At 41.8% G+C, this 23,943-nt stretch overlaps 2 protein-coding genes across 2 annotated transcripts; both read right to left on the bottom strand.

Moving 5' to 3' along the window:
* Window positions 1-1,164: 1,164 nt before the first annotated feature.
* Window positions 1,165-4,395, bottom strand: LOC134447398 (zinc finger protein OZF-like). Its single transcript, XM_063196851.1, has 2 exons — window positions 3,796-4,395; window positions 1,165-2,223 (listed from the first exon to the last, which is right to left on the bottom strand). The coding sequence occupies exons 1-2, from the start codon at window positions 4,211-4,213 to the stop codon at window positions 1,394-1,396; spliced, it is 1,248 nt and encodes a 415-aa protein (XP_063052921.1). The 5' UTR covers window positions 4,214-4,395; the 3' UTR covers window positions 1,165-1,393.
* An 8,418-nt stretch (window positions 4,396-12,813) lies between these two features.
* Window positions 12,814-17,411, bottom strand: LOC134447395 (gastrula zinc finger protein XlCGF57.1-like). Its single transcript, XM_063196845.1, has 2 exons — window positions 16,951-17,411; window positions 12,814-14,766 (listed from the first exon to the last, which is right to left on the bottom strand). Exons 1-2 carry the CDS (start codon window positions 17,381-17,383, stop codon window positions 13,814-13,816), a joined length of 1,386 nt encoding a protein of 461 aa, XP_063052915.1. The 5' UTR covers window positions 17,384-17,411; the 3' UTR covers window positions 12,814-13,813.
* Between the last annotated feature and the right edge of the window lie 6,532 nt (window positions 17,412-23,943).

A 23,943-nucleotide genomic window follows, 5' to 3' on the forward strand; every position in this document is an offset into this window, starting at 1 on the left:
CTGGAAATTGTGATTGTAGATCACAGAGACTGCCAAGAAAACAACTCGCGCTCTCTCCTCCGCTGATCTGAGGCGAACGACAAGTGTTCTGTCATTAAATTGCACTTCTAAGAACAAGAGCTCCTGCCATAGTGACCAGCATAGCGACGAACAGCTGATTCGAACGCGATTGTTGCGTCGCCCGGAAATTTTTCCCTGCCCGGAAAAAATTCCCAGTGACAACTCCACTCTTCTGTCTGGTACTGCACTCTACAGGGAGTGCAGACTCCATTCAGAGAGAATGGGCTGCGCTCTCTCGGCCGCGGCCACTAGATGAACTGCAGGTAAGGGTAAAATAGGGAGTGGTGAGGCTGTATGTAATACTGGCTGACAGTGCAGACACTAAAGAGAGGGAAAACTGCCGTTCTGAAGCCTGTACGTTGATAGAAAATAGAGATTCCGAAAAGTACACTTGTAATGCTATTTTGAGAGGGAAGAGGCTGTTCCAGAAGCATAAGAGATGTTTGTTGTTACAAGACTACTGACTGTTGTTACTGACTACTGACCGGACTGATGACAATCGCCAGGAATGCCCGTGTCAGTCGTGCCCATTGCATATCTGAAGTTAGCGCGAGTTATCTTATTTCGGGAAAAACACCTGTCGAGTCTCTGTACAAGTGAACGTAGCATGGTCGATTCTGAGGCAGTGATGGGCATGCAGCCAAATTGCGTCATATCTGTTTACAAACTCTAAAGGGGTCAATAGCCTAGAGATATTCACCACTAAGTAAACATTGACTCACAAAGCTCAAGATATGAATCATGGTTATTTGACCTGACTTTTTCTGATGTCTTTACAATGGGAGTTGTTAATTTCATTGCAGATGAGCCATTATAGTTTGGTATGTATCCTATACAATGGAAAGAGAACATAATTCTACATTAATTAACCTATCTACTTAATGTCCATTACACATAGCAGTATATCCCGCATTGCCCACAGTGAATTAATTCCAAAGTCTGGTGAATTGACCTTGTGTACACCCCCTTTACACTTTATTTCATAAAACGCAAAACACAAAATAAGGGTTACATTGCTGAAGGATTTTCAAGTTGTAAGTAAGAGCGGTACAATGATTAAGAATACAAAAATTAAAAATATAAATAAGATAAGCAACACCAGAAAACTGTGAACAAAGTTTGTATTTTGTATGTTTGTGGAGATACTTGGTTATTTAACTTATTACGGTAGTTGAGTATTGTATATATTACATAGTGCACATATAATTCAGGTCTCAACGTGCAGATGGTACGTAGAGCACCTTTAATGCGGTTCTCTTTTCCAAGTCTAAACATGCAGATGTTCTGTCACTTTTCTTCAAAGGTCTTGCACAGGTCTTGTGCACCACCAGTGTTAGTTGTCGTCAATGTGAATTTTCTGATGCTTCCTGAGGGCACTGTTCTGTGCAAAGTCTTTCCCACATGTTGCACAATGATAAGGCCTTTCTCCAGAATGGATTCTCTGATGGCTGACGAGTGTACTTCTCATTGCAAAGCCTTTTCCACACGTAGCACACGAGTAAGGCCTTTCTCCGGTATGGGTTCGCTCATGGCTGGTGAGGGTACTTTTCATTTTAAAGCCTTTTCCACATGAGGCACACTGATAAGGTCTTTCCCCAGTATGCGTTCTCTGATGGTTAATCAAATGATTTTTTTCTGCAAAGCCCTTTCCACATGTAGCACACTGATGAGGCCTTTTTCCAGTGTGGATTCTCTGGTGAGTAGCTAAATAGGTGCTTCGTGAAAAGGACGTGCCACATGTTGAACATTGGTATGGTTTTTCTCCACTATGGATTGTCTGATGGACGATAAGGTAACTTTTCCGTGCAAAGCCTTTCCCACATGTGGCACACTGGTAAGTCCTTTCTCCAGTCATAATTATCTGCTGGTTATGAGTTCTCTGATGGGAGATGAGGGCACTTTTATGTGCAAAGCCTTTTCCACATGCACTGCACTGATGAGGCCATTCTCCTGTGTGGATTCTCTGGTGATCAGTTAAAGTGGCATATTGTGAAAAGGATGCTCCACATGTGTCACACTGATATGCCATTTCTCCAGTATGGGTTCGCTGATGCATGTTGAGAGCCTTCTTCTGTGCAAATCCTTTCCCACATGTAGCACATTTGAATGGATCTTCTGGCACATGGGTCCTCTCTGTGCTAGTATGAGCGGTCTGGTGTTCATCTGAGTAGACAAAAAGGAAGAAAATATTTTAAAAATGAGTTTTAACTCCACAACAGATTAATTACAGACTACATTATCACTTTAAGATATGGTCATTATTTTTGTACATTAGGGCAGTCTGATGGATATTCCTTCAAATCTGTGTCATGTTTTTATCTACTTGCAGCCTATATCATATATTTCATAAATTATATTGTAAATATTCTTCAGGGCTATTCCTTCAAATGTTTTCATAATGTCAATGGTTTCAAACTACTGTAGACTATGCATTGACATGTTCAGCTTGATATTTAAAAAGTAAAAGAATAAGGCACACACAAGGCTTGCATCGTGTTTTATATAGTAACCTCTGTGCAGATGGGCCCGTCGACCGGCCTGTTCACTCAATGCTCAAAGACTCGACTATCTCATAACAACATTGCTATGACAGTACAGAGAGCCTAAAGTAATACAGTCCCCTCAGGAATTTGCAGGCATTTTTTTTCCTCAAAAACTTGCAATCTGAAATGCCCAATGGTGCATGAGGATTTCCAGAAAATCACGACAAAAGTAGCTGTGCTTTTTACATTATCGTTGCGGTTTTGTTGCATTTTTTAAATGAAACTTGAGCAATATCATCGACTTATCAAATATCGACTTATTACTGAAAGAAAATAAAAATTAAAAAATAAATTAAAAAAAAATCGCCCACTGAAGGCACTTGAAAGTAAAGGACACTGGCACATTCCACTCACATCATGTTTTTTTATTATTATTGATTTTCAGTGGTCATTTTGGTTGTATGCGGTAGGTGGAATTAAAGGCCTAACCTATGTCTAGTAGTAACCTAGTGGTATAATAAGTTTCAGGCTTTAGTAAGTGGAAAAACCTTGAAAGCATTCAAACAGATAAAAGTGATAAAATGATTTATTAACTGATGATGATTACTCAGAGTGTAGTTTTTGCATTTTGCTGATGAAGGCAAAGTCATGTATGCTTACCAGTGGTCTTTTTCTTCCTTACTCTATGTGCTGTAGCATAGTTTTGTGGTTTGCAAAAGTTTCTCCATCCAACTGTGGTGCATCTGCTTCGTTAAGAAATCGTTATAAATACCACCGGTCTCTTAATCTGCGTGGTGGTCGGCAAGATTCTGTTCAGCACAGCCAAATCTTGTGCTACCTGCAAACGGTAGGCTACAGTGGAGGTAGTTGTCAATCATGTGATCCCGGCAGGTCGCCAAGACAGTTGCCATTGTTAATTAGCAATGGCAAACTTCATAGCCGCAACCTACAACAGATTGAAACGATAGCCTTTTCTCTCACATCAACAAGAGCTGACCTGATTCTTATCAGTGGAGGTTAAGATATTTAAACCATCTTAGGGCATGCACTGGAGCAACAGATGTATAGTTCATTTTCAATGTCTCCACCCTGGACACTTATTTAATATTGTATGACGTGAACCTTCACATTATTTAACCTTTAGTGATAATAGGCGCACCAATAAATGGTTCAAAGACAAGGTGTAAATGCAGATTTTTTTACAAGGCTTAACATGGAAAGAATGTTTAAAAATGTGTGTTATTGAACTTACCTATTGCAGCCATGTCTCCGTTGTATTCCATTAGAGAAGTATTATTTTCCCTTTTCATGTCAATGGCTTCATCTTTCACACACAATGTGTCAGTTTCACTCTCTTCCTCCTTCCTACTGTACAAATACTCTGGGAGGAAATCATACATGTCTTCCTCTTTAATCCTCTTCAGAGATATTGCCTGTTGTGATGGCGTAACTGTAGAAGTGCTCTCACCACCACTACATTGTGTGACATGGGAAATCTCCCCCTCTTCAATTTCATGTGACAAACATGGTTCTTCTTTGCAAATTGTTTTCAAAACAACACCATCTTTCGGGTCTGTCAATACATGTTCTGGTAGAAAGTCATAAATGTCCTCTTCCTTAATGCCATTCATGTTCATCGCAAGTTGTGCTGAATGTCTGAAGATACTCATTCATTCAGGGCCTGGTAGTCAATGGATCAGAGTTGTAGCCAGCAGAAATACTGTTCGGATCTTCTAGATGATTCTTCTTCTTTTAGCCAAGTCTTGTTGGTAAAGATTCCTCTTTTTAGCAAAGATTTCAACAGTTCTGACCTGGTGGTAACTATTGCTCTTTTTTAGACAAGTCTTCTGAAGTCCTGACCTGATGGTAGGGAGCCAGGAGCTTTATCCCTGGACCACTTGTAGAGGTGGAGCTGTAAACCACTCCCCTCATTAATTGACAAAAGGCTGTCACCCATCAAGGTGTAAATGGGAGAGGATAGTATTGGTTTCAGGATCCAGAGGGTGATAACAGCTTTCATTCGACAGTGACGTCTATCTATTTACGCTGGGTCATCGAAATGGCATTCCTTCGTTTTCCCTCCATGGAGAGGTTTCAATAACTTGCCAATATATGGATTGTTTATTTGATCAATTTACTATTTAAAAGAGCCGCGTCTCTTCCGTCTTTTGATTTTTCCAGAGATGTTTCTAATGGCAACTGTCATTATGAGCTAGAACAGAACAATTGAACATCACCAATGCTTAGGGAAAATTAGGCCTATAGTGTTTTTGTCCACAACTTTAGAAGCACACATCATGTTTTTCCCCTCACAATCAGCCAATATAAATCCAAGCTGAACACTTCTGTAGCCGGAACATGACAAGAACCAGTCTATATGTGATAGACTTCGCAAGTAGGGTACATTTCATGAAATATGGTACAAGCACCTTTAGCCTATATATAATGTTATGAGTTCTGATCACACCTTTTTTAGATGCCATGCGGTGTTGGCAGGATTGTGATGCGGAGAAGGGAGCGTTTGAAGGCCTATGATGAGGTCAAAGGGGTGTTGGCAGGCTTATGATGGGGTCAATGGCCAGCTAGAGCAGAGGTGCCCAACTATGTCCACTTTGGGGCCGACTTGATATATCTACAAATTGCCAGGGCCCACTCATGACCTAATGAACAATGCAGCTCAAATAAATAGTCAACAGTAAGGCGCAGGCACATTATTTTGGATTGTCTATGGTGCTTGACCCATTCACTTCCTTCTCATCAGCAGAGTCGAACACAAAGATCCTTAATAAAGCTAATTAGTCAGTGAAGATACTGTATGGGTTTCATTGTCTTTTTAATTGTGTCAGTAACAAGAAACTAACCAATGAAAAAACACAACCAACTGTGCCTAGAGTTTTAATTCTATTTGTGACTGTGGTGAGTTTCACTGTGTTAATTGAACACTACATAAGAGAATATTACTAAATACTTAGATCAACTGTAGATAAGAGCACTTTTCACGAACATGTAATGAACATGAATGCGTTGCTTGAAATTAACTTAATTAATACTGTACTGAACGTATACATGTCGAATTCAAATTACTAATATTAGACTATACTGAACATAAACTTGTTGATATAGATTTTGTGACTGCCTTCTGTTGGGTTGTCAATGGGTTAGAAGGTGGTGGGCCAATTATCAGCGGTACACCAATTACCCCTCATCCCTCATTTGAGGCTTTTTTGCTTTGCCTCATACACACAGGCTGGTCTCTGATGACAGTCCTACCTGCCCAAAAAGCCACAGATTCTGCCTTTGGCTGAAGCCACAGATTATTAAGCCACAAGACCCTTCATTTGTTCATTTTTGTTTTGCCCAACGTGGCGTCATAAAAGTAAGATAACACACTGACTATGCTTTTGCATGTTGACTCATGCTCCACAAAGCCATGTGACGGGTTAGGTTTAGGAATGATTTTGGTCTGTGCACAATATTGCCACAACTTTGTAATTTCCCAGGCTTACGTGTGTTTTGTTGTTCTTGGCAAAACTAAAGGAATAGAAACATTACTTTACTGACAAGTTCAGGGTAGGCATGTGTAACAGTAGCACGTAAACAGTTAATTAAATTCAACTCTTGCACAACTACGCCACCTAGGGTGGGGGAAGACAACCTAGGAGTGAAATTACCCCCCAAATTAGTAAACCAGGACACATGTTCGGAGTCAAGTTCAAGTGTTTATTCTCTTTTTCACCATGCATAAGATGTAAGGCAATGTACAAAATGTGGATTTGGCTGATCAGGCCGAAATCGAGAACCATCACAGGGATTCACACAAGCATACAATAGTCCATATTCCATAGAGAGTTCTTCAGTGCATACACATCACAAATACCATAGTCAGACCGGTCAATAATCAGGTGAATACAAATGTGCAAATATGCAGTGGTGATGCAAAGGGACAAATACTAATACATTACAAAATACAATATGGATGAATTGTATTAAAGACAATATTGCACTGATCCCTATTAAGACACCCACAGACGGGTCGTTATGTGGAGCAATATGGCCAATGGCCACACACCACACGCACACACACGCACGGCACCTGTGCGAGAGAGAAGGGAGGCTACACTCAGTCATAAGAAACGCCCCCAATACGGAGGAGACAGGGCAATGGTGTCACTCTTAAAGGGGGGGGAGCTAGGCTTAGGCTAACCAATAAGCCCATACGACTTTGTTGCTGTCGACCAACGTTGACGGAAGCACGTGAGCGAGAACTTGTTGTCACGATGTGGGTGTTATTAAATACAGCGCATTTAAAGTCAGCCACAAATATGAACGAGACGATGAGCTCGCACCGGTTTGCTCTACTAACACACCACGTGTGAGGAATGGGGGGACAGGCAATAAGGAGGAGCTGAAGTGGGGACCTGCGCAAACTTGTGGAGGGGTGTGAGACAACACTCATATACACACGTGAGTGAGTTGTTGACCAACCAGTTCATGGGCGCGTGACCTCGGAGGCAGTCCGCCGACGAGCGTTGAAGGGGATAAGCAACTGCAGAGGTTGCAAGATCTGACTGCAGCCGCATTCATCCCGCGATAGTTTTACACCATGTGACATGTCACCTCGTCAACGCAACGTCGACGAAATTTCAAAGTTTGACAGGAAATCTAACCGTCATGCAGCATTTTCCATCCAGGGTGCATTGCTGTCTAAATGCGCATGCATGCGTTGACACATGTCGAATGCACCTACTAGCAGCACGGTTGAAAAGGGATAGTTAAAGACTAGGGAAAAGGCCACACAAAATAAACACACACAATAAAGTACTCACACAAAATATACCTATCCAGGGAGGAGAGAAGAGAGAGACACTCAATAGCGAGAATGACACGTGCTAATGTATTACACAATTTGCATACACAGTGATGACTAGATGCAACTTAACTTTCGTGTAGCAAGAGAGAGGGGAGAGCTACACCGCCGTAGGTTGACTGAAGGGGGTGTACACTTGCCTCCTGTTGCCGTACCTAGAGGATGATAACCACACACGCACACAGACGCAGACACACACGCAGACACACAACACACACAGGTAACCAGACCTGCGCAGCGAGGAGGCTGGCGTCCCAAGAAATGGGTTAGAAAAAACAACAAACCAACAGAAATAAAAATAATTAAACCAAACAAAAGTCAGGTCACAGGAAAACTAAAATAAACAATGGGCCCAGCAAGACGAGCAGGTGGAGCCAGTCGGAACCGGCGCAGAGTGTGACGGCAACAAAACAGCAACCTCCGAGGAGTGTAGCTAGCAATCCCACGGCGTCAGAGAGGCACCGCTAACCTGATCATAGCTCCGTGGTTCGGAACAATCGCGATTTGGACCACACACATCCACTGACTGCAGTCAGGTACCCAGGGGCCAACCCCTGTGGCCACTCCAAAGCCGGCGTAAGCACCACAAATCAGGCCTGCCACAGGGCACAGATGATGGGGCAACACACCAACCAAAGAGGTACACACCGGTGCAGTATAGGCAGCGCGAAGTGAACACCAGTGCAGAGTGCAGTTCCACGCAAGAATGGCTGAAGGTACCGAATCTACCGGATAATGATCAAGGCTAGCAGCAGCTCACACGCCAGCCGGCGTCCTTTGCCGGCAAAACAACAGCGGGGCGGAAAGAGAGACCCACGTCACGTCCAAAAACTAAATTTATCAACATAAAAGTCCTGCCAGTAATGGGCCAGCCAATCACAGACAAAGGACCAAAATCAGTCAGATTGAGGGGTGTAGGCCAATCTGTCACACATGGTTTTGGACAGGCCCACAGCAGAGCATTTCCGCGTGTGGCAACAGAAATTCACAGAATTGGAGGGAGAACTGCACAAACCTTGTCACATCATTTCCTGCTGTGTTGAGGACCACAACTTGCAAAGCTGTCTCATCTCAAAGCTGAGAATCTGCACTCCCACAATATTTCACTGAATGTGGCCCTGGCCCTACTTTAGGCCCTACATTACATTGCATTTGGCAGACGCTTTATAACCAAAGCGACTTTCAAAAGAGGACATAATCAAGCCAACATCACAAGCAAATACAAAGTGCACAGGAGATATACAGAACAACAAGTGCAGTTGCAAAGAGGGGTTAGTTTTTTTATTTTTATTTAAAGAGTAAATAACGAGTACACACAAACACACACTCACAAACTAAACTAAACTAAACATCATGTCAGGAGTCTGCCCTGGGGCAAGGCCAGCTCAAGCATTAGTCTAGTAGATTCTCTCGAAAGAGGAAGGTCTTTAGTTGTTTCTTGAAGGCTGCAAGAGGTGTGCTTAGTCTTGCTGCCTCTGGGAGACCGTTCCACCACTTGGGTAGCACAACGGAGAACAATCTTGACTGGGACCTAGAGCGACTGGATGGCAGAGCCAGACGGCTTGTGCTGGATAAGCGCAGTTCTCTTCCAGTAACATAAAGCGTTAGTAGGTCCTTCAGGTAAGCTGGGGCCGTTCCTGTGATGGTTTTGTAGGCAAGGGTCAATGCCTTGTGCTTGATCCGGGCGGCGATCGGTAACCAGTGCAACTCGTTAAATAGAGGAGTAACATGGGTCCTTTTGGGTTGATTGAATATCAACCGTGCCGCCGTCTTCTTCTTTAATCATCTTCAACGATATTTCCTGTTTGATTGAGTCGATGGTGGAATTGTAGACTTGCTTTCATGCCCACTACATTGCATGACATGAGACTTTTCCCCTCCTTCAAATTCATGTGAGAAACATGATTCTTCTTTAGCCTGGTGAACCAGCGCCACCCGCTGGACGGCAAAATGTTTGGTCTACGGGTGGGTCTGGCCTCCCATAATGATTCAATGAAGCCAGAATGCCATGAATCTGGCAAACCAATTACAACGCAAAGATGTGTTTTGAATCAAAGCGGGCAGGGTTTTGAGGGAAGGTTGTTCTCATCAACAATCTTCGGATGTATTATGCATCGAGGCCAGACTTAAATTAGACATCCACATTTAGTCTGGTTTATCAGGCTATGAAATTCCTAGCCTCGTGAACCATCCTATGTACTTCCGCCAAAGGATTGGCTCCACTAACGGTAGTCTGGCCTTGCTCTTCTGTGGAGTGCCAGATCGGTGGGATTTTGATCGCAACGCCCCCCATCGAATCTAATCAGAAAACAGCCAATAAGCGAAAAAGCGCCCCACGTGGGGGAGAAAGGGGGAGGACACTCGTGACGATGACGAAAACGTCTGCGCCAATGGCTCTGGTCTGCGCTATGTTGTTGTCCAGTAACTGTCGGCGATTGGGTGAGAGCTGTCCAATCATTTCAAACCATAACTTAGTGCAAACTTCCCGCTTCCTGCAATCGCGTCAGATCACACAACTTCCAGACCAGGAATACGAAATGAAATGGTAGTATTAGGGGATGGTCAGGACCAGGCTATGAAATTGCATCTAAGAAACGCAAATTTTCTTGGGGGATTGAATGTTTAAATTACTGTTGTCCATTTTAAAACGTTGTCCTTATGCATTATCTGGTGACCCACACTTCCCTCTTCAATATACTCCATAGATTTCCATACCAAGTTTTTGTATTTTTAAGAAAAATCAATTCTAATTTGCCAGACAGAACTTTCCATTGACTTTGAATGGTGTTTCATGTCTGGCAAATTAGAATTGATTTTTCTTAAAAATAGAAAAAACTTGGTATGGAAATCTATGGAGTATAATGAAGAGGGAAGTGTGGGTCACCAGATCAAAGAACAAAAAACAGCTGACAGCTAAGCATCAATGATATCTGGGCTTTCATAACCCTCATGCAATGCCACTGCCATTGACTTCAATGTTAAACACAGTCAGGTCAGCAGTCTAACCCATGACTGCGGTTTTGAGTAATGAACAAGGCTTAGACTTTTTAAAGCCTCAGGAAGCTTTTACCAGTGTTTAGGCCACACCAATTTAATTTGTTGGTTCTCGGATTTTTTCAGGAAAAAGTTGAAGCGAGAGGGCGAAAAAAAAAAAAAAAAAACATTAGTCGTGTGGTTATACCACCTGTATATCAGCCTCACATGGACCTCCAAAGGAAGGTGCAAGACAGGCAAACACCTGGACATGGAGAAGGACAGTGTAGAAGGGAATTAAGGCAGCCAATTAGACCAGGCACAAAATTAGCTCACAGGGCAATTATTATATTAATCTGGTTTGAATAAACTGAGATGATTCAACAGTAGAATAGTTGTTGTTTTTCTTTTTTAAAACTGCTATCCCACTCCACTAATTCCACTAAGAGCAATACTGTGTTTCACCGCTGCTACTGCTAACCCACAGGGGCTTCAACTTGCCATTGCATGTTTGTCTGTAAATGTTTGAATGTAACACGTTTCCTGATTCGCTAGTCGTTCATTTTTTGGGGTATTGAAACTGATTTTTTTTTTTTTTCCATTTTGATACAAAATACAAGAGGCGAATCCGAGAACCAGCAAATTAAATTGGTGTGGCCTTAGAGTTAATTGGTTAATTCAGATGATTAGGTTAATAGCTTGTTTAGACAACCTTTTCATGATATGCTAATTTTTTGAGATGGAAATTTTGGGTTTTCATGAGCTGTATGCCAAAATCATCAATATTAAAACAAAACAAGACCTGAAATAGGCCTATTTCAGTTGGTGTGCAATGAATGTAAAACATATGAAAGTTTATTTTTTTATTATTACATTACGGGGAAAATGAACTTTAACACAATATGCTAATTATTTGAGAAGGACCTGTATAGGTTTTTTTTTAAATCATTCACGAGAGGTGACGGATCAGCCAAAATAAGTCCCGGAACACAAGGGGGTCAAAATTACGACGTGGGGGATCCTGTTCCGGCATATTCCGGCACAAATTAAGCACTGCCTGGGCCACTAATAGAGGTGGAGCTGTAGGCCACTCCCCTCATTAGTTGATAATAGGTCTCACCCAGAGCCATACAGTGAACAGAGTCAGGCGATCTACGCTGTGTCCTAAGGCCGACTTCCTCATTAGCAAAATTAGCTGTTTTAGATTCTCAGTACTGCTCAGCGTTGCGAATGTTAGTTCCTAGTAGTGGGCGTAGCACACAGCAAATGCAATGCGATGCAATACAGGGAATATGACAAGACTTGCTGTTCGTAGTAATAACTTCAGATTAACATCACAGGTGCTAAAAGTGTTGTGATAATCACCACCGAGACAGTTGATAGTTTACATATTTGTGGTGATTGCCCCGCAGTACAGTTCGTTAGTCCTTATTTTTGGCTGTTAATGTGGTGGTTCTATGTTGAGTCTATGGGAAGACAGCTGCTTTAGGCACTCCCTTATCTCGCTGAAAGGCGGGGCTGCAATTTAATTCCTGGTCCTCCAATCGCGTAACTCTGTTCACTGTATGGCTCTGGTCTCACCTATCGAGGGTTAAACGGGAGAGCTGTTGTGGTTTCAGGATCCAGGGGGTGATAACGGCTCTAAATGTGAAAAGTCCTTCTAATTCCACAAAAGGTACACTGCTATCCAGTGTGAGTGTTTTGTAACTGTTACTGTTGTGGCCGTATGTGGTGTATCCGTGCTATATATATATATTTTTTTTAAAGATACATGTCTGTAGTTACCATTTTGTATGATTACATTTTTTTATTCACAGCTAAGATAGTGTTATCAGCTGTTAAATTGACACACCCCCATTAAAAATAAATGTTAAGATGGGTTCATATTGTTTTACTGGCCTTTGTGAAAGACATACAGGGATGTTTTATTTTGTTATGTTTGGTGTCATTGTGAAGGCGGGGGGACTCTGAGCTTTCGTTCACATTTTGGTTAAGTACCCACCCCTGCAGCTCCTCAAACATTTTTTCAGACACGTTTCTTTTCCATTTCCATCTAAACCATCTCGCCTTTTAATCCTCTGGCATCAGGGAACATATATAAGGAATCAGAAAATGGGTCATTTCACGTGAAATCAGACACTTTGGGACCCAACCGACACAGATTTAAGTCATACTTGGTGTGACTTTTTATTAGCAAGTTAGCACCCCAGAACTGCATTTGTGTGAATCTGACACAAATATTAAGGGAGAAAAAAAGGTTGACATATGAGGGTAGGACACCATACATTCATCTGATTAAAATCTGTGTCGGTCGGGTCCCAAAGTGTCTGATTTCACGTGAAATGACCCAAATGTATCATTCATTGACTGTATATTATCCCATTTTGAGGGGGTAATTTTCAGTCTTACATCAGGCACAGTGTTTTTGGAAAACACTGCTTTGTTTGTCACATATTTTCTCAAGGGGCCTTGATGTGTGGATGTAAAGAGGAAAAGCCCCCCTGTGATGCCACCACAGAAAGCAGATGTTGTGTCATCATCATATCAATGGGGATATATGGGGATCCAGGTTATCAAAAATATCCAAGGCACTCTTCTTCTTGGTTGAAAAGATTTCAATAAACTTAGCTAGTTCATAATGGAACTGTTAAAAATTGCCAACATGTTTCGGCCAACAATGTTCTTCCTCAGAGCTTTTAGATAGATATATGGGGATGTTTTACTTTGTTATGTTTGGTGTCATTGTGAATGGGGAGGCTGAGCTTTCAATCAATTCCTTTTGTGAACATTTCGGTTAATTTTAGCCATCCCTGCAGCTAACTTTAACATTCACTCAACATCTACTGTACTTGTGGCCCCTTTTCCTGTGGCCTGTTGCTCCTGTGGTTTCGTGTTATCCTCAGCCATCTCAACACTCCCTAGCATTAACAGCTTCAAATGATCAAATAATCAATTGTTGTTCTCCTAAACTCACCCTTAATGTGTGTTGTAGCATTAGAGGACATGCTATGGATCTCTGTATTTGTGAAGGTATACTGTCATTTCCTAACGCATTCCATACATTAAGGGAATTCTCTATAAAACATACCTTGGGCCATTAGAAAAAAGCTTAATTGAGAAAGGAGTCAAAAAGACAAAAGGAAGTGATACATTTCTGAAGGACTTAAAAGTTGTAATATAGCAATCGAATTGTACAATTCATGAAAATAAAACTTAGAACAATATAAATGAGAAAACAACACTAAAAATTGAAATGATATTGTGCATGTCTCTAGAAATATGTGGTTTTATACCGTCCGTGCTGCCATCTGAATTTACAATAACCATGGCTCCCATACAACATGCAGATGTTCTGTTACTGTTCCACAGTCTCAACATGCAGATGTTCTGTCACAGTACTTCAGAGTAATATGGGTCTTGTGCAACGATGTTAGTTGTAGTCTATGTGGATTTTCTGATGCACGTTGAGGTGATCTTTACGTGCAAAGCCTTTTCCACATGTAGTGCACTGGAAAGGCTTTTCCCCAGTATGGGTTCTATTATGGTAAATGAGATCACCTTTGTATCTGAAGCCTTTTCCACATGTGGCACACTGATGAGGCCTTTCTCCAGTATGGGTTCTCTGATGGTAAATGAGATCCCAATTACGTACAAAACATTTTCCACATGTAGTGCACTCAAAAGGCCTTTCCGCAGTATGGGTACTCTGATGAATGATGAGGCTACCTTTCTCATTAAAGCCTTTTCCGCATGTATCGCAGTGGTATGGTGTTTTTCTAGTATGGATTTTCTGATGGGTGATGAGGTGACTTTTCCTTGTAAAGCCTTTTCCACATGTGGCACACCAGTAAGGCCTATCACCAGTATGGGTTCTTTGATGGTAAATGAGATCATTTTTCCGTACAAAGCCTTTTCCACATGTTGTACACTGGTACGGCCTTTCTCCAGTGTGGATTCTCTGGTGGTTAGTGAAATCATTTTTCCGGACAAAGCCTTTTCCACATGTGGCACAACAGTAAGGCCTTTCTACAGTATGGGTTTTCTGATGGGTAGTGAGGTGACTTTTTTGTGCAAAGCCTTTTCCACATGTGGCACAGCAGTAAGGTCTTTCTCCAGTATGGATTTTCTGATGAGTAATGAGATAACCTTTGCGTGTAAAGCCTTTTCCACATGTCGCACACTCGTGCGGCCTTTCTGCAGTATGGATTCTCTGATGAATGATGAGATCACCTTTCTGTTTAAAGCCTTTGCCACATGTAGCACACTGGTAAGGCGTTTCTCCAGTATGGATTCTCTGATGGGTGATGAGGTGACTTTTCTTTGCAAAGCCTTTTCCACATGTGGCACACTGATAAGACCTTTCCCCAGCTGTCTGTTTGTCACCTGAGGAAATAAAGGAAGAAAAACAAACTGCTGATTTTGAACCTCACAACAGATGAATTACAGAGTACAAAATCAATTTCAGACATGGTAAATAGTTTTTACATCAGAGTAGTTTAATGAACATTTCTTCAAATGTATGTCATAATTTTACCCAACTACTTGCAACTAACAACTACTTATGCACTAACAACTACTTGTGCACCAACATGTTCAGCTTGGTATTAAACAAGTAAATTGATAAGGCACACTCGAGAGATGTGTATTGTAATAAAGTGAAACAAATAGTCTGAGGCAACTTGAAGCAATCGATGCTTTGGTCCCAGTCAATTTCCAATGTCTTCAATTTGGATATATACTGTATAAAATATATGACACAAGCTTGTGCAGCAACAGATGTTTCGGGCCCATTTTCAATGCCTTCAATCTGAAGAGATATGCATGCGTCATATGACACAAGACTTGTGTGCGCCTAATTTAGTATGCTTGCAGACATGTGTGCACGCCAACACACACACATATATGACCAAAAATGGCACCATGTCCCCCTCTGCGAACCCAAAAATCTTGGCGTGGCACAAAGTTGTGTAGCAGACTTTTTTCTGCCATGGCGCAATTCTACTAGCAGCGACCAGGAAGTAGCCTAGTAGGCAGAAAAAAAAATTGAAAACTTCAGTTGCCTATATAGCCTCAAAAAGAGGAGTGCGGTATGCAGCTACTGGACTACAGAAGGAACCCTAGGCAAGGCAAAGCAAGCCAGTTTATTTCTTACATGGAAGCAATTGAATGTGCTTTACAAAGAGATTAAAACCATGCAAAACAGAAGACAAAAAAGCATAAATGCATAAAACACTAGGTGTGCTGTAAAAGATGATAAGGCAGGAATGAAACGGGAAGATAAAAGAATGACAAAAAACAGCTAAAACCCATGAGAATATCTAAAAGAAGGCATCAGAAAACAGCTTCGTTTTGAATTCGGTTTTATACCATTGATCTGTTGGGGCACTGTTAACATCCTCAGGAAGCAGATTCCAGAGCCTTGAGGCGTAAAAACTAAAGGCCGCCTCACCACACTTCTTTTTAATACTAGGTAAGACCAATACATTGTGTTGCAAAGACCTCAAATACCTAGCTGGTGTAATACTGTAACATATCCCGAATGTAACTGGACCCCAACCTATTCACAGATTTGAAAACAATCATTTGATAATGCAATTTCTTGAAACTATGCTCTTGTCTTCCTTACATTTTGTTCAGTGAAGCAATTATTTACTTTTACCCTCACTGTTCAGTAAAACATGTTGTGTTTGGCGATCCAATTGTAAAACTCTGCAGCCAGAACAATGCTCTCAAATAGTCTTGAAAGGTAGGCTATAACAAAAATCTGTTTTATTGTGATAAGTCATATGTCAGATGTTCAGTAGGCCTATAGCAGGCATGTTTGGCTATCTATCTTTAGAACTAGATTGGTGAAACAGGAATTGCCCGCAGAAAGTGTGGTTTCTCTCATGAACAGGACACACTTCCCAAAATACAAGCCCAGAACTGCAAATGGAGCGCTTATGGTGCTTTTGAGCATAAATGGTCTGCCGCTTTCAGTTGTCATTAATGGTTCTCGAGCCAAATGGTGTGAAGTACGCACATTGTCTCTGAATAGGCTTTTATTGCAGCAATTTGCTATATATGATCCTCTTGTAGCCTCTACTGCAAATGTATTCCTTGGTGAACACTTGGTGAACTCTTTCACTATTTGGCATTTTTTTGTCACTGTTAAATCGAGCTGTTTGCATACAGCCAATAATCCCTTGCAGGAAATAAATAGCCAACATTTTTATTCATGCATAGTCAAAAAAGGATGTTTGCACGACTGAAACGTGTCATCTGGCGGTTTATGATTTTCAAGATGTCTTTTTGCTTCGAGCCTTACAAGATATTCATTTTTTTGGTCGGGTTGGCATAACACACACACACACACACACACACACCATTTGTGCATGAACATGCATGAACTGCAAGCTTTCTAGCATTTTCTCTGCGGAAATCTAGCTCTTTTAGTGGCTCTAACCTTTGCAGAGAAGAGACACACCAAGCAATGGTTCAAATCAGATGTGCACACACCAACCCTTTTGTTTTCAAACTACACATCCTAATATTTAAAGAATGCTCACAGCTAGTTATGAAACTTACCTTTTAAAGCCATGTCATCATTGTAGTCCATTAGAGAAGACTCCGTTTCACTTTTCATGTCCATGGCTTCTTCTTTCAAGAATGATTGGTTAGTTTCATTCTCTTCCTCCTTTGTCTTGTACAGATACTCAGGAAGGAAATCATACATGTCTTCTTCTTTAATCACCTTCAAAGATGTTGACTGTTGTGATGGAGTTGCTGGCTGAATTGTAGACATGATCTCATGCCCACTACATTGCATGACCTTAGAATTCTCCCCTCCTTCAAATTCATGTGACAAACATGGCTCCTCTTTACACATTGGTGTCCAAGTACCACTACCTTTCATGTCTGTAGACAAATGCTCTGGTAGAAAGTCATAAATGTCCTCTTCCTTTATGTCATTCATACTCATTGTGAATTGTAATGAATGTCTATGAAGATTCCCATTCATCCAGGTGCCGGTAGTCAAAGGATCAGAGATGTAGCAAGCCAAAGTACTGTTTGCAGATTCCCCTTTTTAACCAAGTCTTCTGAAGTTCTGACCCGGTGGTAACGATTCCTATTTCTATTTTAGCCAAGTCATCTGCGGTTCTGACCTAATGGTAGGGAGCCAGGAGATTTATTCCTGGGCCACTTAGTAGAGGTGGAGCTGTAGGCCACTCCCATCGTTAGTTGACAAAAGGGTCTCACCTACCAAGGTTTTAATGGGAGACTCGTTGTGGTTTCAGGATCCAGTGGGTGATAACGACTCTAAATGTGAAAATTCCTTTGCATTGCACAAAAGGCACACGGCTATCCAGTGTGAGTGTTTTGTAACTGTCTGAAGGAATCAGAAAATGTATCATTCACCTATATGATACCATTTTGAGGGGGTGATTTTCAGTCTGACATCAGGCACTGCGTTTTTGAAAAACACTGCTTTGTTTCAGTCACATCTGTTTTCAAGGGGCCGTGATGGGTGGATGTAAAAAAGAAAAGCCCCCTGTAATGCCACCACAGAAAGCAGATGTTGCGTCAACACCAAATCAATGGCAATTCATCAGTCTCATCTTGCGTCTGCACATTGAATACAGATGACTTTAGTAAACAATTTGCATGATATTGGGGAGACCAGCCCAGAAACACAGAAAAGACATGCACAATCCCTCCCATGCATACACTTAGACTTAGACTTAGACTTCTTTATTGTCCATTAAACTTACATAAAATGGAGATTTTGCTTTGGTGGTGGCATAAGGACGCACAAGGATATACAAGACAAACACACATCACAGTCAACACAATAAAGAATAAATATATATATACATATATGTGTGGATAAAAGATAGATAGATAAAACCTGTGGAATAAAATTAAATCTCATTACTCAATTAAAATTAAGAGACTATTCAATTTTACCATATTACTTACTACTAGAGCAGCGTACCGAGCTTCCTATGCTGTATTAAGAAGCACTGTGTTACTTTATAAAATTTTAAAATTAATAAAATACCACTGCTAAAATACTTTTGAGGATCTGCTCTCTGTTATTATAACCAGTTCTTTGTTAAGAATAGCCACAGCTGATGGTACAAATGACCGCTTGTAGCCATTCTTCCTAGCCAAACTGATATGTAGGCAATGAGGCAACACACACACACACACACACACACACACACACACACACACACACAGACATACAGAGAGGGCTAACATCTGTTGTCTCAGTGGGAGTCATTGCGGAACAGTCTGTCGGAATCTTAAGGAGCTAAACCAAACATACACAGATGTGCAACCTGCACGTGCTCAAACACACACACACACATACACACACAAACACAAACACGACTTATGCTACATGTAAAGTGTGCGCAATCACCACAATGTCGATGATATCTGTGTTTGTGTGTCATACAGCAGTATTTTGTGTAGGCACTTTTTGTTATTCTGTGTGTAAGGTGTGTTTTACTGTTGTGTGTGAATAAGAGTGACAAAGACACATGAGAGAGACAAAAACAGGTGTGTGTGTGTGTGTGTGTGTGTGTGTGTGTGTGTGTGTGTGTGTGTGTGTGTGTGTGTGTGTGTGTGTGTGTGTGTGTGTGTGTGCGTGTGTGTGTGTGTTTTAAATGTGTACGTATGTGTGCGTGTGTGTTTTAAATGTATACATTACGTATGCGTGCGAGTGTCTGCGTGCGTGCATGCATGTTATTCCACTCACAATGGTTTTTGAATTTCCTGTAAATCACAAAGAGACATCCGTCTCGGTCATGTGGTCCCAACAGACAGAAAGAGAGAGCTAGAAGCAGCTCACTGCACCCCCTACACACCCACCACAGTACTCCAATATAGGTCCATGTCCTCCCTTTGCGACCGGATAAGCACACTGACAAAGACCCTTGGCCCCCAGATAATGTTGAGGCAATGAGGCAACACACACACACACACACACACACACACACACACACACACACACACACACACACACACACACACACACACACACACAAGGATTGCGTTTTAATATGCGACCTTGCCTCCTCCACTTGCCTCCTCCACTTGCTTCTCGTCATGATGACATCACTGACAACAGCATTATATTTCTATAATATCTTGCAAAAGCTCAATTGTAAAGTCTTTTTCTCATTTGCAATTGGGATGGTGAATGAAAAACAGTCCCTCGAAAGTTGTTGTGGCGAGGCTGACAGCTGGGAAACTTTATCGTTTTCTCCACGGAGGAGGGCCCAGGAGGCGGGACGAGGAGACAAGCACAAGTGGAGGAAGCAAGGTCACATATTGGGATGCACCCAAGGAATTTGATGTCCCCTCGAATGAAAAAGGTTTCCCACCCCAGTTCTAGACAGACAGACTGACAGATGAAGTGATACAGTAGAGAACAGAGGAGGTTGAGATTGAAAGAGAATATGCGAAACCATGATGCCGTACTTTCTTGAGACTAATGCCTCTTTTCCATTGTCGGTTTTCTGGTAGGCCTATAGCTCGTCAAAGCACAACTTGGCCGACACTTTTTGCTTTTCGAATAGGCACGATATTACAGCTCAAACGCAAAGCAAAATGTAGCGTCCGAGTTGCGCTGTGTCGAATGTTGTTGTTGAGTAACTGCCAGCGATTGGGTGAGAGGTGTCCAATAATTTCAAACCATAACTGAGTGCAAACTTCCTGCTTCCTACAATCGCTTCAGAGCAAACAAATGCCAGACCATGAATACGAAATGAAATGGTAGTATTATGGGATGGTCAGGACCAGGCTAGGTAGGCTCCGCTCGCTTGTGCTTTCACGGACTTAGAGAGAACATTACTTCAGTGCTCCCTGCAGCGTGCCGCAGGAATGTAGAGCACACGGGCAAGTTTAGCAAACACTCTGCTTATTTTTTTATTGACATCACCGCTGCCAAGTACAGTGTCACGGCCCACAAACATTGGCGCGAAATAACACACAGCAAGCAATACTGCCAACCATTATCCATCGAAAGGTTTTTAATAGTGTTTTTTTTTTTTTCCCAACTCTGTTTTTATTTTATCTTTTCAAGAGAATGTATACAATGCCAGAGGAAATGTAACATGAGAAATCCCCTCCCCCCACCCCCATCCCCACCCCATACCCACAGTAAACAGCAAAGCTGAATACAGAACTGCAAAAATCACATACAAATAATATAAAGAGAGAAAAACAAAACAAGCACATTAATAGTGGTTTAACAGGAAAGTTATTTGTCATCTTTGCAACCTCCATCAAGGGGCAGCGTAGGTGAGTCATGATAATGTGATTATCAAACACTTGGATTTGGTTCTTGTAATGTTGTTGGCTGTTTAGACTTTTAAAGTAAAATCATCCTGGCAACGTGATGTATCCACATTCTCTCTCTCTCTCTCTCTCTCTCTCTCTCTCTCTCTCTCTCTCTCTCTCTCTCTCTCATACACACAGGCGTGCGCGCACTCAGCTCCGATAAAACAAGCAACCATATCGCTTCCGTCTTTTCAGTGCCTTGTCCAGCGAAAGATGCAGCATTAAGCCGGAAAATAATGTATTGAAATGCATGAAATTCCTAGCCTCGCGAACCATCCTATGTACTTCCGCCAAAGGATTGGCTACACTAACGGTAGTCTTGCCTTGCTCTTCTGTGGAGTGCCAGATCGGTGGGATTTTCATCGCAACGCCCCCCATCGAATCTAATCAGAAAACAGCCAGTAAGCAAATAAGCGGCCCACGAGGGGGAGAAAGGGGGAGGACACTCGTGACGATGACGAAAACGTCTGCGCCAATGGCTCTGGTCTGCACTATGTTGTTGTCGAGTAACTGTCGGCGATTGGGTGAGAGCTGTCCAATCATTTCAAATCATAATTTAGTGCAAACTTCCCGCTTCCTGCAATCGCGTCAGATCACACAACTTCCAGACCATGAATACGAAATGAAATGGTAGTATTATGGGATGGTCAGGACCAGGCTATGAAATTGCATCTAAGAAACGCAATTTTTCTTGGGGGATTGAATGTTTAAATTACTGTTGTCCATTTTAAAACGTTGTCCTTATTGTAACGGTGCAGCCGACTGTAGGCTATTTTTAAGTTTTAAAGGTTGAGTTGGGCGGTAGCAGTAAGACTGCCGTTGGTTTAGCCTTCGTTACTTTTCCAAATATGAATAAAAACCACTGGCCAACACATTAGAAATAATTTAGTGCACTTTTTCAAACCCTTGTTTGCAGACGTGCGCGCTCTGTCTCAATTTGGAACAGCGTACATCAGTGTCTGGCTTTAGCGATTCAGAAATGGTGATCTTCTCGGCGCGCACACTTCATGGTTCCTGCTCGGTTGGTCACTCGGCTCCTGGTTGTTGCGATCCTGACAGTCTCAAACCTAATTTATAGGCTGCGCGGACAGATGGGAAATGTAGTGAACACGGAGTAATACTGCGCTCTCACTCCTGAGGAGGCAGAGGTAGTGCGTTACAATATAGTATATAGAGGTTTTTTTATTCATTCACGAGAGGTGACGGATCAGCCAAAATAAGTCCCGGAACACAAGGGGGTCAAAATTACGACGTGGGGGATCCTGTTCCGGCATATTCCGGCACAAATTAAGCACTGTCTGGGCCTCCCCTCATTAGTTGATAATAGGTCTCACCTATCGAGGGTTAAACGGGAGAGCTGTTGTGGTTTCAGGATCCAGAGGGTGATAACGGCTCTAAATGTGAAAAGTCCTTCTAATTCCACAAAAGGTACACTGCTATCTGATGTGAGTGTTTTGTAACTGTTACTGTCGTGGCGGTATGTAGTGTATCCATGCTATTTTTTTTGGAAAAGATACATGTCTGTAGTTACCATTTTGTATGATTTTTTGTATTATTCACAGCTATGATAGTGTTATCAGCTGTTAAATTGACACACCCCCATTAAATAATATTGTTTTACTGGCCTTTGTGAAAGACATACAGGGATATTTGTTATGTTTGGTGTCCTTGTGAAGGCGGGGGGGGACTCTGAGCTTTCGTTCACATTTTGGTTAAGTACCCACCCCTGCAGCTCCTCAAATATTTGCTCAGACACGTTTCTTTTCCATTTCCGTCTTAATCATCTCGCCTATTAATGCTCTGGCATCAGGGAACATCAGAGAAACACATCTAAGGAATCAGAAAATGGGTCATTTCACATGAAATCAGACACTTTGGGACCCAACCGACACAGATTTCAGCCACACTTGGTGTGCCTTTTTATTAGCAAGTTAGCACCCCAGAACTGCATTTGTGTGAATCTGACACAAATATTAAGGGAGAAAAAAAAGGTTGACATATGAGGGTAGGACACTATACATTCATCTGAATAAAATCTGTGTCGGTCGGGTCCCAAAGTGTCTGATTTCACGTGAAATGACCCAAAGGTATCATTCATCGACTGTATATTATCCCATTTTGAGGGGGTAATTTTCAGTCTTACATCAGGCACAGTGTTTTTGGAAAACACTGCTTTGTTTGTCACATATTTTCCCAAGGGGCCTTGATGTGTGGATATAAAGACGAAAAGCCCCCCTGTAATGCCACCACAGAAAGCGGATGTTGTGTCATCATCAAATCAATGGGGATATATGGGGATCCAGGTTATCAAAAATATCCAAGGCACTCTTCTTCTTGGTTGAAAAGATTTCAATAAACTTAGCTAGTTCATAATGGAACTGTTAAAACTTGCCATCATGTTTCGACCAACAATGTCCTTCATCAGAGCTTTTAGATAGATATATGGGGATATTTTACTTTGTTATGTTTGGTGTCATTGTGAATGGGGAGACTGAGCTTTCATTCAATTCCTTTTGTGAACATTTCGGTTAATTTTAGCCATCCCTGCAGCTAACTTTAACATTCACTCAACATCTACTGTGCTTGCGGCCCCTTTTCCTGTGGCCTGTGGCTCCTGTGGTTTCGTGTTATCCTCAGCCATCTCAACACTCCCTAGCATTAACAGCTTCAAATGATCAAATGATCAATTGTTGTTCTCCTAAACTCACCCTTAAAGGGACAGTTCAGTCAATTTCAACATGCAGTTGTAATGCTCGCACTACCCTGGACTAGATTTTTTTTTCTTTTTCTTCAGCCGTTTACGAGATCCCGGTCATTGTAATGGGGGCAGCTCTTTGTTTACATTTAAAAAAAAAACTGTTTTATTTATTCCCAAAAACATCCATCAGCAGACAACTAGCAAACAGCAGTACCTTTTGGGAAATATTTGGAGTTGGCCTATGTTTCATTTTTAAAAAATGTAAACAAACGCTGCCCCCATTAGAATTGCTCATATCTCGGAAAGGGCTGAGCCGAAAAATGTGGCATCACCGGGTACTGGCAAGTCAAGGGTAGCGTGAGCAATACAACAGCATATTGAAATTGACTGAACTGGTCCTTTAATGTGTGTTGTAACATTAGAGGACATGCTATGGATCTCTGTATTTGTAAAGGTATACCGTAATTTCCTAACGCATTCCATACATTAAGGGAATTCTCTATAAAACATACCATGGGCCATTAGTAAAA

Source organism: Engraulis encrasicolus, chromosome 4 (genome assembly GCF_034702125.1).
Source record: "Engraulis encrasicolus isolate BLACKSEA-1 chromosome 4, IST_EnEncr_1.0, whole genome shotgun sequence".
NCBI classification, from domain to species: domain Eukaryota; kingdom Metazoa; phylum Chordata; class Actinopteri; order Clupeiformes; family Engraulidae; genus Engraulis; species Engraulis encrasicolus.

What these genes read in the sequence shown, in the direction of transcription:
- LOC134447398 (XM_063196851.1), bottom strand. Translation starts at nt 4,213, where the DNA reads ATGAGTATCTTCAGACATTCAGCACAACTTGCGATGAACATGAATGGC. An exon ending in CGGAGACATGGCTGCAATAG is followed by an intron (nt 2,224 to 3,795) that starts GTAAGTTCAATA and finishes TTGTCTACTCAG; the next exon opens with ATGAACACCAGACCGCTCAT.
- LOC134447395 (XM_063196845.1), bottom strand. Translation starts at nt 17,383, where the DNA reads ATGAATGGGAATCTTCATAGACATTCATTACAATTCACAATGAGTATG. An exon ending in TGATGACATGGCTTTAAAAG is followed by an intron (nt 14,767 to 16,950) that starts GTAAGTTTCATA and finishes TTATTTCCTCAG; the next exon opens with GTGACAAACAGACAGCTGGG.